We start from the raw sequence: 19,339 nt of genomic DNA, 5'->3' as shown, positions 1-19,339 counted from the left end.
ATATACATAAATATAAGGCATATGGAATATTAATGTTAAAGGTGGGGTAGGTAATTTTGTAGAAACCAGCTTGAGATCGCTAGAATTTGAAAATACACAGCCGGAAAAAATCTGCCACTTCCTTACAGAGCCCCTCCTCCAACACACACGAACGCGCACATGACCAATGAGGGCACGAGATAAGTGTGTGCACAGATGGAAGGCTGACAGGCAGGTAGGCCATCCAGTTATTTTAGCCGGGCCGGCTAAAATGATTGGTCGTGCTTTTTACAGTACTACGGCTTCCACAGATGACATTTTGTTATGGATTTGTTGTCAAAGCACTTCAGATATTCATTGCTATCGGGATGTTAAGAGCATTCCATGGAATATAACAAAAAGTGTATCTCGAGCCGGTTTCTCAAACTTACCTACCCCACCTTTAAATATTGAACAGATTATATATGTGTAAAATGTACAACGTGGTAATATTCAAGATAAACTATGGAGCAGAGAGTTCTCTTCCAGCCAGAGGTGATTTGTTGTACAGAGTTATGGCAGTGGAGCTGCAGCAGTCTGTTGGAGAAGGAGCTCCGCTGACTGTCCAGCTGCAGGTGGAGAGGATGGGTGGGGTTATCCATGATGGACAACAGCCTGTTCAGTGTCCTCCTCTCCACCACAGCTTCAAAGGGGTCCAGCTTGATGCCGATGACTGACCCAGCTTTCCTGATCAGTTTATTGATCCTGCTGGTGTCACGGGCTCTGATGCTGCCCCCCCAGCAGACCGCAGCAAAGAAGAGTGCACTAGCCACCACAGACTGATAGAAGATCTCCAGCATCTTGCTGCACACGTGGAAGGATCTCAGCTTCCTCAGAAAATAGAGTCTGCTCATCCCCTTCTTGTGCACAGCGTCAGTGTTGATCCTCCAGTTCAGCCCATTGTCTAAGTGCACTCCCAGGTATTTGTAGTCCTCCACAACAGCCACATCCTCTCCCAGAATGCACAGGGGTAGAGGAGGAGACGTCCTCACCCTCCTGAAATCAATGACCATCTCTCTGGTCTTGGCCACATTCAGAATACTCACAACATTAGGCTGAGGTTCATCTTCCGCTCTTCTTGAAGTGGTTGTGCTTCTTGTTGCTTCCGGCTAAAATAAACATAATTAAAGAAATTTTGAGTGTTTAAAATGTGCTGTAATACACAACACATTATTTATTCCTAAACTTGCAGAAAGAAAAACTAAAGTGTGACATTTAATCACATATTTATATATATCAATCTTATACACCTTGAATTCTTGTTGGCCAATGATACACATACCCTTTGAAGATGAGCTGGGAAGTTGAATACTGTTGGCACAACACCATCTTTAAGCCGGACAGTCTGCCCCGTCCTGTCAAAGTCCTCACAACTGAAGTGCTCACTGCAGAGCAGTGTCCTGCCTTCTTAGGGCAGCTTCCCACTGCCTCCTCCTCTCTCCGGTTTTGGGAAACCTTAAAAACATGAGAAAGGTAGCCAGATATATCAATTATTGTCAACATTTTCCTCCCTTCTTTCCTTTAACATTAAGGGTAAGGACTAAAATACACACCGAAATTATCATATTTTTGGGGTAATTGTATGTATGTATGTATGTATACTTTAAGAATAAGACAACTACACTAAGAGTTATAAAAAAGGTGTCCAAAAGAAACATAAAATAATTGTGTAAAGAAATGGTAGCAACATATTCTAAAGAGGCTGGGTCAACAACAATCTTGCAATACTATTATCTCACATAGCCCCACTGATCCTGTGTAGCAGAACTTGTAATGTACATACATCCACTACGTAATTAACGATTATCCTAATTATAGTCATAATATTGTCATATCTTACACGTGAAAGGTGATTCCACGGGTTCTTGGTCAACTTTGTAATACTAGAGCCCAGGGGCGTCGCCTGGACCTGAAAACATTCGGGGCTTAGCCCACAGTGGCGGCGGCACTACAGTGGCATTTTTTACTGCAACACTCCCCACACGCACACACACAGTACACCCGCGACTGTTACAATGAAGGCTCGATAATCAGCTCACGGCATATAGGCAGGGGTAAAGTGGTATTTTTTATGAGTGGGGGGCTCACCTCCTCGAGGGGGGTCCAGGGGGATGCTCCCCCGGGAAGATTTTTTTTTAAATATTGAAGTTAGATGCATCAATCTGGTGCACTTTGAGAGCAAAATGAAGAGATCTATGGATACCTCTCTCAACACCCATATGAAGCAGAACTGTAAACAGATGTACTTTTTCTTTATGGATATTTTACAAATCACCTTTTAAACTCTATTCTTGTTTTACTGCCATATAGTATTTCATAACTGTTTTTCCTTTATTCTCTTATTTTTTTTATAACTATAATGATCATATGAAGGTGTGCCGCGGAAATAATCTTTTGAATAATTTGTGACCAAACCGTTTGAGACCCACTGAGATAACTTAGACTAAAGTTATGTATCTAAACACTCAGAGAGTCCTTTAGCTCACCTGAGTCTCTCAGTCTGAGAGGAGAGGACTCTCCTCCAGCTTCTTGTGGAACAAACAGCTCCATATGTCCGTTAGTGCAGCTTGCTAACCAGATGCTAACAACACGGTCCATGCTGGCACGGTCCCTCCCTCCCTCCCCCTCTCTCTCTCTCTCTCTCTCTCTCTCTCTCTCTCTCTCTCACATGCGCTATTGCCACACACACAGAGCCGAGCTTGAATGACACAAGCACACGTTTATTTCCATGCAACTCTCTGATTGGTCTGGTGTCATGCCTCTGTTGCATTCAATGAACACGGGAAATTACAGTGCTGCCGTCCTCTCTTGTGTCATGATGAGGTTCACGTAAAGCACGGTTAATGTATTATATTATTGAGGGAGAATTGTCCGGGGCTACAGAAAAAACATTCGGGGCTAAAGCCCCGGATGCCCAGGCCAGGCGACGCCACTGCTAGAGCCTCGTCTCAATACCCCTCCTCGACTCCTCCTTTCCCTCACTCGCGTCCCTTCCTTGCGTCTTAGCTCCGCCTCCGTAAGATGCGAGCGAGAGACACGAGGAGGTGACGCGAGGACAGAGGAGTCCTCAGGTATTAATTGGGATGTCCTCGTTCACTCAAACGTCACTCTTAAACGACGTCTGTTAATGATGACATGTGCACAGCTGTATCCCCTCTCATTGGGCTTAACTGAATAACCCCTTAGAACCGGCCCATTTATTGTTAAATATGTATTTAAATTATGAATCTGTCTCTTTTTAGTCAAGGAATTCAATGAATGATGGTTGGTCCTGCTTTTGTGTTCCGTTTTGGTGTAAAATGTACATTTCAATAAAATTATAATTATAATAATGTGAAAGCCTTTACTCTGAAAATGTGTGTCCTGTAGATCCCCACATTTACCACAAACCCACATTCACCACAAACCCACATTCACCACAAACCCACATTCAGGACTGTGAATTTTAAATAATTTAACTCCTGAATATCTTAACACAAAACAAAACAAATAATTTGTATTTATCAAGATCTAGCCATTTATGAAATAGCTTTCTTAATAGCTATGTTTTAGTGACGTTCAAGATCATTAAACATGACTTAAATTGTTAGTATAACCTTAAGAAATGAATTGCACATAATAATTCCCACGGAGCTGTGAGCACTTATACATTTATGTGACGCTTTTCCACTCATTCTTCCAGTTCTCCGTTTTCCTGTGTTGAAATCGACCAGCTGTGAAGGTGGGGACGGGGCTTTTATACGTGAGTAGTGAAAACACTTCCGCGTAGTCTGCTCTCGTGTATCCTCCCTTTCGTCTCCTCCCGCACCCCTCCTCCCTCACCCCTCCTCGACTCCTCCGTGTGCATTTCAGCTATTGGGACGTCCTTCAAAATGGCGTGTCTTGATCGATTTCCGGGTCAAGTCCCGGAGGAGGGGAAGAGAGGAGTCGAGGAGGGGTATTGGGATGAGGCTTAGGTCTCACTCACAGCCTCTTGTTATTAGCCAGCTAATAAATACAACCACACATACACAAAGAAAAGCTGCTATTTCAACATGTCCAAGCATCTTGTATCATAGCCTTGCTAATAATGTTTATAATAAACCAAACCGTTTGTAAATCAGTCAAGATTTCAGCGAGTTAAGAGTATTTTTGTGCAGATCACTCACCTTACAACAGCTACCATAGCGCGTACCAGAGTAGCTGTTGACTGTAGCAAGATGGCGGCCAGTGAGCTACGCTGGAAAATCTCCCATGAGCCATCTAGTGTTTATATATATCTATGGTTGCGTTCGAATACTCCAAAAAAACAGCTCCTAAGTTCTATCCCTATCGTCTATTCCTTGACCTCGGAGTGAAACGTCATGGGGTTAAGGGATAGTGGATAGGAGAATTCAAAAGGATTTAGGAGAAGAGACTGCGGTACTTAGAGAATCCGACTGCACTTTCACTATCCGACGTGTTTATGATGCGCCAGCGGACGTCATAAATGTGCGTCTGCTGCTGTGGGGAAACTATGGAAACTACAGTTTTCTATACAGCGGACTACAACATGGATGTTTAATAAGAACGAGGGACTACTGTAAACTCATCTAGAGACTCTGCACCGTGCTCTGATGCTGTTGTTTTATGCTTTATGAACGGGGACAACAGAGAAACATATTCTTCATGACCAAAGTTGGAATTGAAATAAAAAAGGAAAGTGAAACTTATGCTCGTCACCCTCTCCCTCCGGTCCACATTAATACAAATGATCCCAATACGTATGATTGTATGAAAAGATCTTAAAATCAATACAAATGTATTTATTATAACGGTTAGTCCTTAACATCTATCACTGTGTATATCACCATTCAAACATCTTTTAAAAGTTGAACAAACCCCACACAGCTCAGTAAAGACTGTGAAATGTTGACTTTATTTGATCATTTCAGTCAAAACTAACGTTCATATTTCTCTTTTTGATTATAATACTGATGAACGTTCAAAACAAAGCACTTTGGCAACTTACCACATACGTTTTAAAATGCTTAATAAGCACCGTAACTTTCATGATATCATTTCTCGTTCATAATCGGTTGTTTCCGTGAACGGCCGACTGTTGTGTGACGGCAAATGCTGCGGCCGCAAGGCATTGTGGGGCAGCATTTTCTCCTCTCCTTTCGGTTAGGGAGGTCCAGTGGTTCCTAAGCTAAAGGAGGTTATAAAGGAAGTTTGAAACCTCCTTTCCTTTTAATTTAGAGAATTCGAACGGCACTTATCATGGCTGCCACTGAGGGACTTCCGGGTCATTTCACTCCGTTAGGAAGGTTCCTAAGCTAAATGGACTATTCGAATGCAACCTATGACTGTAGGTACCCCGGAGGTACCGTCAACATATATGTCCGGGCGGAAACAATACCCCCAACCTGTAGTTCCTGGATTGAATTATGTAACCCCGTTAATTAGTGATCACTACACTAACACGTATACTATCCATAGTTTGACTATAGCTACATAAATTAGCATCACACGGAACGTACCGTGATGTGTTGCAGGTTTAAAACATGCGTTTCCATGGTGGATAATAGATTTACGGTGTAAAGTGTAGTTTGTTACAGTACCTTAACCTCAGTCTTTCTCCAAATATGCCACACCATGCAAATAACATGCACATGTGTTTGCAAGTTTTAGCTACAACCTTAACTACAAGTCGTGAGTAGTATTTGTTTTAAATGTTTGCTGAATCTTTAATGCATCTTTTAGAGTTGTTTGTTCTGAGATGTATTAATCCATTGTTTTGCATTTATGGTTTGTCAATAAGAAATGTTTTGAACCCTGCTATATAGATAGATATACTGTATAATCCAATACAACAAATAGCATCAAGTCTGAATTGCCTTTTTTCTAATGTCAGTTTAATTTATTATTGTATTTATTGGTCAAGGGCATGGGCGTCGCAGCCATTATATGAGGGTGGGACAAGTCCCCCCCACTTTTTCAAATGATTAGTTTAGACCCCCCCACTTTTACTATGCGGAAAGTCCGTGAATCGGTCTATCCACTCGCCGCACTTTGTAGAGCGCTGTGTCAGTGCTTCACTATCAAATGAAATCCATTCCACTTGCTTATTGAGAGAATGCCCAAATCAATGAAACTCCGTACCATGTTTTCACTGCTACTTTGTACCAAGGCAGATTCTCACGTAGCGCGCGCATGTTCAAGGAGTGTTGTCATAGTTGGACAGCTCAGGGGCCTCATTTATAAAGGGATATACGCTCAAAAAATGGCGTACGCCAGTTTCTACGCAATGTTTGCGATTTATAAAATACTAACTTGACGGGAAAATGTGCTGTCCTCCACGCAAACTCTAACCCATGCGTACGCACTAAGCACACAAACGGGAGAGACGAGAAACTGCGACACCGTTGGCAGAAGGAAGAATGGAGAGAAATATGTGGAAATAATACCATAAATAAAATGTTACCTCTCATTTATCAAATATGAAGAATTCATTTTCAAACATTGATTAAAGCCAATCTTAAAATGATTAAACAAACGCCTGTTTGAGACTCCTCAGTGCACACAAAAACATAACTTGGAGAAATAAATAAATACGGATATGCTATTTAAAACCACCTTGAATATGTTGTGTTAATGTTATGAAATGTTTTCTCATAAATGATGCGGTAAGCAGGAGGACAGAATTACGTCTAAACTGACGCCGTTTTGCATTTCTATAGGTTGTAGATACGAGCATGGTTTTATATACTATCACGTTTAATCGTGTTTTATGCCGTTTGCCAAGACTTGATAAGTCGCTCGTAAAACACAGGAGGTATGGAAACTAAGAACACCATATGTGGTAAATTGTACAGCTAATATAACACAACACATTAGTTGTATTTCCTTTAACTGGTGGATTATGTATATATAGTTGCTGATCGACAGCTGGAACACAAACCACCAAATACAACAAAAATAATTCAGATCCAGTCGTCATGACTACACTCCGGAGGGATTCCCCGATCATTTCTTACAGTTTCTCATCAAGGGGGTGTCTCCTGTCCCCGGGACAAACACACTGCCTGAGGAATATGGGCTCAGAACAGTCTCATAATACACACATGCACACAGAAGGATTCACACTTGTATTTCATGATCCACAAAATGATTCACACTTGTATTTCCGGATCCACACTTGTGTTTTTCAATGCACACACAAATGTGTTCCGTTTCATATACATGTAAATAAAATCCAAATACAGAAAAAAGTTTTACATATGTATTTTTGATCCTCACATATTTGTTTTCCGTTTAAATCCCCTGAACCTACAAACACAAACCGCTTTCTGTGCATGGATCGCTCTGCATTCGTGTGTGGGTTTTTTGAGACTCCCCTGACGGTCACCCGATTCGTACTTGTAATTTTTTCTATCTATAGCCAATCAGATGTCTCCTCAATTCTAAGCCAATCACATGAGCGCGCCCCCACGAGGGTAGATTTCTTGCGTTCATGTCACTTCATATACGCATTTTGCGTAGTCCGGAGCTGGGTTTCCGCGGACAGAATTTAATTTTACCGGACAAATTTGAAACTTACCGGTCATGTTTCAATAATAATAATAATAATAATTGTGTAGCAGCGTTTCCGTTAGGGAATTACCGGACTATGACCGGATAATAACACGGGAGTAAGGATCATCTCTTTTCCTCTCTCCCTCCCTCTCTCCTGACAGCCCGTCAGTTTCTCATGCAGCTCGCTAAAACTTCACTCGCGTTTATGTCCATATCGATCAGATCCACCTCTCCTGATCGGCCTTTATAGAGAGCACCGATCAAACTATTAAGAGTGAATATCGGCCGATAATGACCGGCGGGGCTCCCCCCGTTGACAGTTCACTGTCTAGCACTGGCTTCGTAGTGCACTGATCGATTAGGCTAAACTAACCTGTAGCTGCTCCCTCCACACTCACAACAACTTCATACAGACATAAATAAAGCAGCTGATCGCCATACAGGAAACACACATTTAAAACAGTTTTGCCTGCCGTTTTTATGTACACAAGCATTCATTAATGGTTCGGAAAGTGGCACTGTACCTTAATAATATAAAGGCTTGTATTTGCGTGCATTTCCTGATCGGAAAGTGGCAATGTACTGAGAGTGGAGGTGTCCTGAGATTAGCGCCTGCAGGCAGGCTCCATGGACCTGTCAGCTCCGGACAGCGCAAAATGCGTACATGAAGCGCTACGTCATGAACGCAAGAAATCTACCCTTGTGGGGGCGCGCTCATGTGATTGGCTTAGAATTGAGGAGACATCTGATTGGCTATAGATAGAAAAAATTACAAGTACGAATCGGGTCACCGTCAGGGGAGTCTCAAAAAACCCACACACGAATGCAGAGCGATCCATGCACAGAAAGCGGTTTGTGTTTGCAGGTGCAGCGGTTTTAAACGGAAAACAAATATGTGAGGATCAAAAATACATATGTAAAACTTTTTTCTGTATTTGGATTTTATTTACATGTATATGAAACGGAACACATTTGTGTGTGCATTGACAAACACAAGTGTGGATCCGGAAATACAAGTGTGAATCCTTTTGCGGATCATGAAATACAAGTGTGAATCCTTCTGTGTGCATGTGTGTATTATGAGACTGTTCTGAGCCCATAGAGGAAGGTTATGTGTATTTGTTTTGTCATTAACTTTTTTCGGACCACTTATTTATTTATTTTGGTGACGATCCGACCTCCATGCTGCTACTCTGGTTCAAACTGCATCCACCAAACAATATGATTTATCTCGACCTCCCCACAATAACCAAAATCTGACACGGTGTGAGATGTCTTTTTTAGCTGTTCTATCGTAATTTCCTGCGATCTTCTTCATGCAGTCAGTCAAAAATTAATGAATGAATGGGCGTTTCTTTGACTATGTATAGGCAAATATGGGCGTTACGAGTCGATTGTGATTTATCAAGGGAAACAGGCGTAGGGAGTGCCGTACGCACTTCCCTCGCCGGTACGCAATGTTTTGTGAATCGGAAAATGGCGGAAAATTTATGTACCTATTTTTGTGCTTTGTACTACGTAAGCAACCTTCCTACGTCAATCCTACGCAAGGCGTTATAAATGAGGCCCCAGATCTGTTGTATGAAGCGATGCTGGGGCCTCATTTATAACGCCTTGCGTAGGATTGACGTAGGAAGGTTGCTTACGTAGTACAAAGCACAAAAATAGGTACATACATTTTCCGCCATTTTCCGATTCACAAAACGTTGCGTACCGGCGAGGGAAGTGCGTACGGCACTCCCTACGCCTGTTTCCCTTGATAAATCACAATCGACTCGTAACGCCCATATTTGCCTATACATAGTCAAAGAAACGCCCATTCATTCATTCATTTTTGACTGACTGCATGAAGAAGATCGCAGGAAATTACGATAGAACAGCTAAAAAAGACATCTCACACCGTGTCAGATTTAGGTTATTTTGGGGAGGTGGAGATAAATCATATTGTTTGGTGGATGCAGTTTGAACCAGAGTAGCAGCATGGAGGTCGGATCGTCACCAAAATAAATAAATAAGTGGTCCGAAAAAAGTTAATGACAAAACAAATACACATAACCTTCCTCAGGCAGTGTGTTTGTCCCGGGGACAGGAGACACCCCCTTGATGAGAAACTGTAAGAAATGATCGGGGAATCCCTCCGGAGTGGAGTCATGACGACTGGATCTGAATTATTTTTGTTGTATTTGGTGGTTTGTGTTCCAGCTGTCGATCAGCAACTATATATAATCCACCAGTTAAAGGAAATACAACTAATGGATTGTGTTATATTAGCTGTACAATTTACCACATATGGTGTTCTTAGTTTCCATACCTCCTGTGTTTTACGAGCGACTTATCAAGTCTTGGCAAACGGCATAAAACACGATTAAACGTGATAGTATATAAAACCATGCTCGTATCTACAACCTATAGAAATGCGAAACGGCGTCAGTTTAGACGTAATTCTGTCCCCCTGCTTACCGCATAATTTATGAGAAAACATTTCATAACATTAACACAACATATTCGAGGTGGTTTTAAATAGCATATCCGTATTTATTTATTTATCCAAGTTATGTTTTTGTGTGCACTGAGGAGTCTCAAACAGGCGTTTGTTTAATCATTTTAAGATTGGCTTTAATCAATGTTTGAAAATGAATTCTTCATATTTGATAAATGAGAGGTAACATTTTATTTATGGTATTATTTCCACATATTTCTCTCCATTCTTCCTTCTGCCAACGGTGTCGCAGTTTCTCGTCTCTCCCGTTTGTGTGCTTAGTGCGTACGCATGGGTTAGAGTTTGCGTGGAGGACAGCACATTTTCCCGTCAAGTTAGTATTTTATAAATCGCAAACATTGCGTAGAAACTGGCGTACGCCATTTTTTGAGCGTATATCCCTTTATAAATGAGGCCCCTGGTAGCGGAGGTAAGGCACACACACCAAATGTTCAGGAAATGGTTAATACAGCGAAAATCAAAGCTGACGATCTCTTGGTTTGATATGTTTTCTCCCCCAGACAACATGGACATAAGAACATTTTTTTCAAAGAAGAGGAAAGTAAGTCATCAGCTGGTAGCAGTTAATCAGTTAACAGTGATGGCGGTGTCTCACTTCTGGAGAGGAGTTTCGTCTTTATGTCATGATAGAGAGATACAAATACTGAATAGTTTAGATGAGAAAAGGCATCGAAATGCCAGGTTACTAGTATTTATCATGTAAACAGGGAACATGAATAACCCGATCTCTCTGTGCTCATGTAAACACCATATCCCCAATATGATCATAACCGAGATAATACTCATAAACGGCTTACTGATGTCCATGTAGAGACGCAGTCAGTGTGTTTTACTGGAGCCTCAGTTCGATAAGAGATTATTTTCTGAGTTCTTTAACTTAGGTACTCTCTCTCAAAATGGTAATGTGCATTATGTTTTAATTATACTTCTTATCATTCAGAAGCTTTTTGTGTGTGTTTATGTTTTACTGAGTGCTTATAGGCTATTTCCATCCCAGTATTCAGTTAACTATTTATTTGCTGTGCACATTACATAGACTAGCTAATATTCTACCTACTGCTTGGGACTTTGAGTCTTCAAAATGTCCAATGTCACAGACTGGGACTTACTTTAGAGTCCGTTGTATTTACATTCAGTATGACTTGTTATGATTCAATGTGAAAGAGTATACTGCTCAATAAATAATTATCACTTCACCACCTCTCTTGACATCTAGGCACTTGAGAGTGAGTCAGAGGCAGAATGCAGGGACAGTGGAGAGAGGTCCATTGCTGAGGTGAGTGATGAAAGGGAAATGACAGTTGAGAGTAAATTGTGATGTGGACTCTCATCCCAGGATTTTAAGGAAATCAGTGGGGATATTGAACAGGAAACATTTCAGTCAAGGGGCATCATATGACCAATATAGACAGAAGAGCAACATTTATTTGAACATTTAAGTCAATGATACCATTCCTAGGTGAACTTAACATCCGTATGGAGTCAGATCAGTCTCAATATTAATAAATGCTCACAGAAGGATTCACAAATGTATTTTGCGATTTATATATAAATGACTCTCCACAACAATATCTCTCAATGCACTCACAAATATTTATTGTTGTATATAAATGTACAAAAAATGGGCATTTAAACTGCTTTTTATTAATTCAAAGACGGCTCTGAATTGATAATCAAATATGTTTCCTTTCTTTACTACTGGATGAAATTACAAAATGTACCCATCATTTTCCTCATGCTAGTATAGCCACATAAAAGTATCAAACCACCTGTTAAAATGCACCAGAATACAGGAAATCTATATTTTTTTTCACCCCCACACCCCCCGTTAAAAATGTCCCCCCCACATTCAGGATGCTTCCTACGCCCATGGTCAAGGGCTACATACAACAGCATAAGGAGGGGAGATGCATTGTACCAGATTTAGCAACTAGCTCCTTGCCAGTCCCTTGGCAGCTTGAAACGTAGACAACAAATACAATGCAATACATTAAATACTAACATCATGCACTACCTCACAGGTTCAGTTTGTTGGGGAGGACTGCCATGTTGAGCCCCGGTGAACTAGAAGGTGAAGTGGACCATTCGTTTTTCGACAGTGATGGTGAAGATACTAGTGCCAGCAAAGATGGAGGGGAAAAGTTGGAGAAAGGCGGGAAGGCTGAAAAGGAGGGCCCACCAGCACACGAGAGGCTACAACCAAAACCAATTGAAAATACAAAAGTCAGTGGGTCCCAAAAGACTGATGGGACCAGAAAACATCTGGAGATAGACGACGACAACAACACTAGCAGCCGAGATGAGAGAAAAGAAAACAGCTCTCATTTAAAGGGAGAAGATAAAAGCATGGAATCCAGGATATCATTGGATAAAGTACTCAATGATGGCAGTAAGCCCTCAAAAAGGCGTACATCCCCTACTTTCAGTGAAAGCAGTGCAGGTGCAGACTCAGAGAGCTCCTCTAGAAGTAGCAGTAGGAGAAGCAGTCCAGATTCACACACCCTTCCCAGGCCCAACAAAACACCTGCAGTAGGTAAGACCAGACGGGGCTCAGCAGGATCTCAGGGTGGCCGTACAGAGGGTACAGTGACAAATGTTAGCCGCCTCTCCTCTCCTGACACCAGCCCTCTCCAGTCGCTGGACCTGAATCACACAGAGGGAAGCCTTAAAGAGCAGCGGCAGGAGGAGAGGGTGCCCTCCAGTGGCCTGAGCGACATGCACCAGGATGTGGACGAGTGTGAGTAAACATGTTTGCTGTGCTCTTTAACACTGCTCAGGCTTTTTTTGTTTGTATTTCCCTTTTTAAATTAAGCAATATCTACCTACCTCAAGGCCAAAAACTAACAATTAATTGTTTGGCCCATAACATTTTAGAAAATAGAAAGAAAACTTCATCCCAGTTTCAAAGAGTCCAATGTGTTATCTTTAAATATCTTGTTTGGCATTGCAAGACCTAAAGATTCTCAGTTTAATATGCTTTATAACAGAGAAACTCAGGAAAGTGTTCATTTGAGAGGCTTAAAACCACATTATCTGACATTTTTGCAAGAAAAAAAGGCTAGTAAAATTACTTTAATGACAAGTGACAAATGACAAAGTACTTAAATAACATTTAGTGACACCTTATTGCTAGTAAGTGCCTTAGCGTGGAGAGGATTTTGGAGCAGTTCATAAAATAAGTGAATAATGTTTCTCAAGTAGTTTGATTCAAATAAGTTTCAAAGACCAAAGAGGTGAACTATGTCAGACTATGTATAACATTGTTGCTACTCTCAGATTTGGTAACTTTACTTCTCATTTATAACATAGCAGAAATAGGTTTATACTTAACATCAAGAGACTATATTTCCTCACACCTAACATCTGGAATAATTTGCACTAAGCATGCTTAGTATTATACTGTATTACCTGTTATAATACTTTAATCATTAGACATTTTGAAATGTTGTTTCAGTTATTCAAAATGTCTATACAAATATACAACCCTTTGAATTATGCTATAGAAATGTGGCTTTTTTTTAAAGTTTGTAGATTCAGTTTTTCAGTGTAGTTTATTTGTAACCCATCGCACCTGGTTCACCTTTGATTAAAAAACGATTAAAACATTGCATAAAGCATAACATTAAAAACATTGAATAAAACATTTTAAAATGCAGATTAAGAAACTGTAACAGTTGTTCTTTTCACTGATCAGGCTCCCTCAGGACAGACAGCCACCTTGAAGGTGAACTGGTCTTCCGCCATCCTGGACGGAGAATCAGGAAGAACTACTCATTCAGCAATGATGAGGCTCAACCAAGCCCCCAGGAAGTGCGCCGGACTCTGATGAAAATATTCGTGCTGGCCAAACGGCGGTACTACACTTCCTTTTGGTTGCCAGGCCCGGAAACACTTTTTCCCATTGACTTACATGGGGAAAGAGTGGTCTGTAAATCGTTGGATAATTTTTTTTAAACTAAATAAACTACCCAGTATGAACACTTGTATAGCCCTTATTAAAAACATTCGTTCCTCAAGTTGTAAAATGTGCTAATAACGTTATTCTGAGAGTTATTTCCCTCTGCATTATGAACGCGCATCTAACCCACGGGACCGCGCCGCCCGGCACGTTCATGTTACGTGTTCAGCACTACATGCGTTTATCTTTACCCATGGATGCACAATAAGAACGGACCCATATCGCCTTACTGCCAGCCCACGGAGCTGTAATAATGGATATATTGCACATGTTTGCTGTAATTCATCATTTATAACATATTATACTACATGGGCTGTATGATTAAATCTTGTACCGTAAATGTTGTATTAAATAAAGTTAATATTACCGACGTAGATTAACGTCCCTGTAGCTTCTTATTGCACTAAGAAGCTTATTGCACTGTGTGTATATATATATATATATATATATATATATACAGTGCAATAATTCTTTCATGCTAAATGAAGCTCTGTTGCTTGGATATCACTAGATCCTGTTACAGCGTAATATAAAAGTACATAACGATTGATGTGTAAATTAGTATAATTACTAGCTAACCGCTAGCTGCTAACTGCCGCCTCGTTAATATCAAATCTATCATAACAAACATTACCATGCTGTCATGAACGTGCGGTGCTGTTACGTGTACGCAAATTGACGTGCTTGATGTGAACGAGCATTTTGGGGGGCATGGTTAAAGTTGCGCATGCGCTATGAGCGCACATACGGGTACTTCTCAGGCATGCCGGGTAATCTGTGACGTTTCGCTCTCTCAAAAGTTGGGCCATTTTATCATCATGCGCGAATGAGCAACTCTCATAGGAATGAATGAGGCCCCGCCTCCCACGCTGTATCCAGTTCTTATTATACATCCATGGGCTCAACGCATAGAACGGGAGAACCATCGTCTTCTTCGGGTGATCTCGCGCCATTCTCCAGCACCAAGACCAGGAAGCAGCGCGAGGAAGAAAACCCATCCGGCCAGCAAGTCGCCGTTTATCCGACTCACTCACAGCGCACTGAACAGGCAGCGGGAACAGCAGCGCATCGAGAGGGACAACCTGGTGAGTTCTGCTTCTGGGGGTCAATACTCATTTCAATATTTACAATAACACTAAACCCTAAACATTAGTTTAAATGGCAAGGCAAGCTTCTTCTTTTTTGCTTTTCAAGATAAATTACTCAGTGCTCTTTAAAGTAAAGTTAGTTTTGAAAGAACGTTCTCTTTAGGTCGGTGGTTTTATTATCTGTAGATCAGTGTTGTTGACGTTCACCTCATGCTCACAATGTTACAACATATATGTAATGAGATATACATCATCATTTGGTTTATCAGATTCTCCTGTACCAGGTAAGTAGCACAATATGTTTTAAAGTTCATTACAACCTCATTCGCTGTATACACTCTTGCTTTTGTCTTGAGCAGTGTGAATACAAAAATGAAAACAAATCATTGTGGTGAATTAAAACAATTCTGAAATAAAAATGTAAAATGCTTTAGTATCTGTTGGTAGGTTACATTGGCGCTGTTGTGTTTCTTGAAAAACAAATCCAGATTTTTCATTTAAAACATACCGTCTATCCAAAGTGGATGTTCTCAACTGTTCATTCATTGCTGTCAATAAGAACATACTGCGGTTCATTTCTTAAATGATCTATTGCTAATTTCCATAACACCCCACAATTAATCTATTACAGCATCTTTACACATTTTGTAAGACTCAACTCAGTACATTTTATTTTTGAATGAATTATTTGACAGTACTGTACATGATGCACTAATTGAAATAATAAATATGTATTCTAAACTACTGTAGAAGCAGAAAGGAAAACCTTTAGAATCTGCAGGTTGAAGTTCAAGTCATTATTCACAAGCATAAAATTGAGTACCATATTGTTGTACCTTTAGCCTAAGTGGATGTCTGTTACATCATTATTTTAATGCATTCTCTTCTCCTGAAGTTTATATTATTTTAAAGATTCTAGTTAGTTAGGGTGAGTTAGTGTCGGAGTAAGAGTGCCACCCCCCTGAAAGAAGACACTGATGGACTGGGACAGATGGCAGCAGGTGGCAGGCCGGCAGCGCCTCACACTGACATTAAAAGACGGTTCAGCCTCTGCAGCTTTGGCCTTTCACTACACAGTCTGCGCTCTCACCCCATAAATGACCTGCTTAACCACATTGTGATAGTAGCAAACCAGCTGCAGTGTTCAGATCATTCTGAGAATTATAATTGACATCAAGCACTGTGTTATCGTCTGCTCTGACAAGTGTAGGCTGAACACTAGCATTATTTTCTTCACCTGTGGTTCATGCTATTATTATTATTATTAGTTTGAGATCTCCCATATTGCTGAGTGATGTTTTATCAGGGAATGTGCTCCAGTCATTTTCAGGACAGACTGTTCTTTCCCTTGCGTCCATGTCTCAACGTTGTCAGAAGTGCTTTTCGCCTTCTCCATTCTTAGTGTGAAGTAACTAAATCTGCACTGTATTAAGTGTATCCACCCTACCCCACACATCAAGTAAGACGCCACGTTTGTCCTGCACAATTCAAACTGGTTCAAGTTTGTTCAAATTCACAATATATCCTCAAACAAATGATTGATTTAGTGACCAGTCTGTCTTCACTTTTGCATTTTTATCACCTCAGGTGGACTTTGTAAACTTTGTTAGCTGTGTTGCTTCATGTGGAGTTTTTGCTGACTGAGAGATTTCTGCACAGCATGCACGTGGGAGGGTGACTGCACGTATGACATTCAGCCACTTGCCCACACTGTTTTGCATCATGCCGTTTGATTGTGTTTGCTATGAAGTACCAGATATTTTTCTATGATCATATCATGCTTGGGATATGCAAAATAAATAAACCCTTCATAAATGTGGTTTGAAGTTATGTTTGTTAAAAGACAAAACAAATGTGATTACATTTGGGCAAATATATCAAATGCTACAACATGTTTTATCGTTCACATAAAAGTCCTGCTGCGTTTTATGCATTTGTTCGAACAAAATACTTAGAGGGTCTCTTCATCCTTTTTTAATTATACAAAATGTAATTGTGTTTAATTATGTATAATAAAACACTTCACAGTAATGCATACATTCACACAATGTTGACAATATTGCTTACTGCACATATTTTATATTCTATAACTTATTGCATTCTATTTCAATATAAATTACTGCTTTATTTTATTGCTATCTTACTATATTTGTATTACAGTGTTCTTAATATAGTTCACTATCTGTGTTCTTTTTTAAATTTTTGTTTTTTAATTTGTATGTATGCACCACGACACCTAGTCAAATTCCTCGTACGTGTGAACCTACCTGGTAATAAACCCGTTTCTGATTCTGATTCTGATTCTGATTCCTTACAAAAACGAAACCACATTTACATATGCTGAAATCTTTCCAAAGTGAACCTGTCTGATATCCTGAAGTACCCACGTTAAACCTAATTGTTTTACCAGTTTGCCAAGATGATGACAATGTACTGCATGTATGAATCACCACCTTCCAGGTAACTAATGTCATTGTGTTTTGGTTCAGGTTCTCCTGAAGAGGCTGCAGATCGCCAAGCCGACGCCTAGCCTGAAACGCTCAGGACAACTGCAGGACTTCCAGCGGCAAGCCGCATACTTGGGAGCTTCATCAGCTTCAATGTCCACCAACAAGAAAGAGAAGTCTCCCAGCAAGACGCCCTCAGGTAGGCAATGTTGATCCAGATCTGCCTTTTATTGCTTTTAAAGATTATATGTTGGATACCTTAAACAGGATAAGAACATGGTGATTGAGTACCTGCTCATACAAGGTCCGCAAACAGATATAAAACAGTTTAAATAACAATGATGTGCCTTATTGGCCATATTAGGACTATCTATTGTACAGTATCTAAAACACGAGGGCTAGGAGATGTTTTTATCACTTAAAGACAGACACACTCGTGAGGAAGCTGCACACCATAAACACACCTTTGCTGCCACTGAGTGTTTTAATCCCACAAGAGCAGTTTGACACCAGCAGGAGTGGTTTTGTAGCAGCCTGCTGGCGTTTGCATGTGATGATCTAATCAAGGTAAACAAAGAGGATCAGCATGTGGCACTGCGCTGCGAGGCTTCTCCTAGAATGAAAGCTGCAGATGTATGGCGCATGTCTGTGCTGCTGCCTTCAGATAGCTGCAGAGATTTAATTAACAGAAGAAGAATTTCAGACATTAAAAAGCAGCTGATGAGTGACACTGGTAAGAATCACCCATTTATACATATCTAATTACAGATTAATTTATAATGCTATTTTCATAGAAAACGTATTTGAGTATCTGTTAATACTTTTTCCTGTTTCTTCAAATTGTGTTAACATTAAATCCTTGTTGGGTTCATGTGTCCAACTTTAAATCATCATCAGCTTGCTTTCTTTACAGACTCTGATAAACATGTTTGTGCTTGTGCGTGTTTACCTGTACTGCAACCGATTGTTTTGGCCCTTTATGGATGAAATGATCAAATATCTGTTTTTCTTTTCAGACATTTGGACTCAAAATTTCTTCTTATTTTGTTATGAATCGGTAAATCTAAAATCTGAATATATTGTTCTGTATTTCACAGTAGCAGGACCCAGGCCGGGCAGTTCGGCCCCCCACAGCTCCAGTGCAGCTTCCCCCTCACCTGACCCTGGTGATACACCCGTACCCCGGACAAAGAGAACGAGTGCAGCCAAACCAGAACACAGCCATGATGAAAAATAAACTTGTTTTCCAGTGAGTGATGATGCCATTTCATCTGTATTTCTTCCTTTTCCCACTTTTATTCATATTTGTACAGTTTATGATGCACATAAGAATAATTAAATATTTATTTTAAATATTATTTGGTGTTATGTATATTGTGTGCCTTCAAAAACTAAGCTGGTTGATCGAGCAATTAGTTTCCAACTTTAAATTGGGGAATAATGGACCAAAACAATTATATTCTCGTTTCCTAAAACGTACCTGTACAAACTGATCCCATGTGGCAAAATTGAAACAAACAGTAGGTTTTTAGATTGGTTGTAGATGCAACTACTCCAAATATTTCTGTGGTACTCTTGATATTATAAAAAAGTTCTCAAAAAAAAACAATAATGCTGTGGTACAAACCTTTCAGGTGGTTAATATTGTTTCCTTCTGGTGATGTATTAGCAGATGTTTGCTTTGTCTACCAAAAGTGCAATTACTGCAATTACTTTCCAATTTAAAGATTGTGGATATTTTTTTGATGATGGCTAAATTATATTTAGCTGTTTTATTCTCAGGGATCTGTTA

General features: G+C 40.3%; 1 protein-coding gene and 1 long non-coding RNA gene across 3 annotated transcripts; one reads left to right on the top strand and one right to left on the bottom strand.

Annotated features, from left to right (window-relative positions):
* Positions 1-890: 890 nt before the first annotated feature.
* LOC117471750 lies at positions 891-4,274 on the bottom strand. 2 transcript variants are annotated; one of them, XR_004554807.1, is made up of 3 exons: positions 4,167-4,274; positions 1,301-1,473; positions 891-1,127 (listed from the first exon to the last, which is right to left on the bottom strand). It is a non-coding gene; the product is annotated as an uncharacterized LOC117471750 (long non-coding RNA). The 2 variants fall into 2 exon arrangements; XR_004554808.1 differs by lacking the exon at positions 4,167-4,274 and adding an exon at positions 1,859-1,900.
* Positions 4,275-12,078: 7,804 nt separating this feature from the next.
* LOC117471669 (cilia- and flagella-associated protein 97-like) lies at positions 12,079-18,826 on the top strand. The gene is made up of 5 exons (XM_034116837.1): positions 12,079-12,791; positions 13,749-13,864; positions 14,933-15,097; positions 17,590-17,746; positions 18,648-18,826. Exons 1-5 carry the CDS (start codon positions 12,101-12,103, stop codon positions 18,782-18,784), a joined length of 1,266 nt encoding a protein of 421 aa, XP_033972728.1. The 5' UTR covers positions 12,079-12,100; the 3' UTR covers positions 18,785-18,826.
* The last annotated feature ends 513 nt before the right edge of the window (positions 18,827-19,339 follow it).

The sequence above is a fragment of the Trematomus bernacchii genome, unplaced genomic scaffold (assembly GCF_902827165.1).
Source record: "Trematomus bernacchii unplaced genomic scaffold, fTreBer1.1, whole genome shotgun sequence".
Lineage (NCBI taxonomy): Eukaryota > Metazoa > Chordata > Actinopteri > Perciformes > Nototheniidae > Trematomus > Trematomus bernacchii.
Note: the sequence above shows the minus strand (reverse complement) of the source record. Positions and strands in the feature narration are given on the sequence as shown.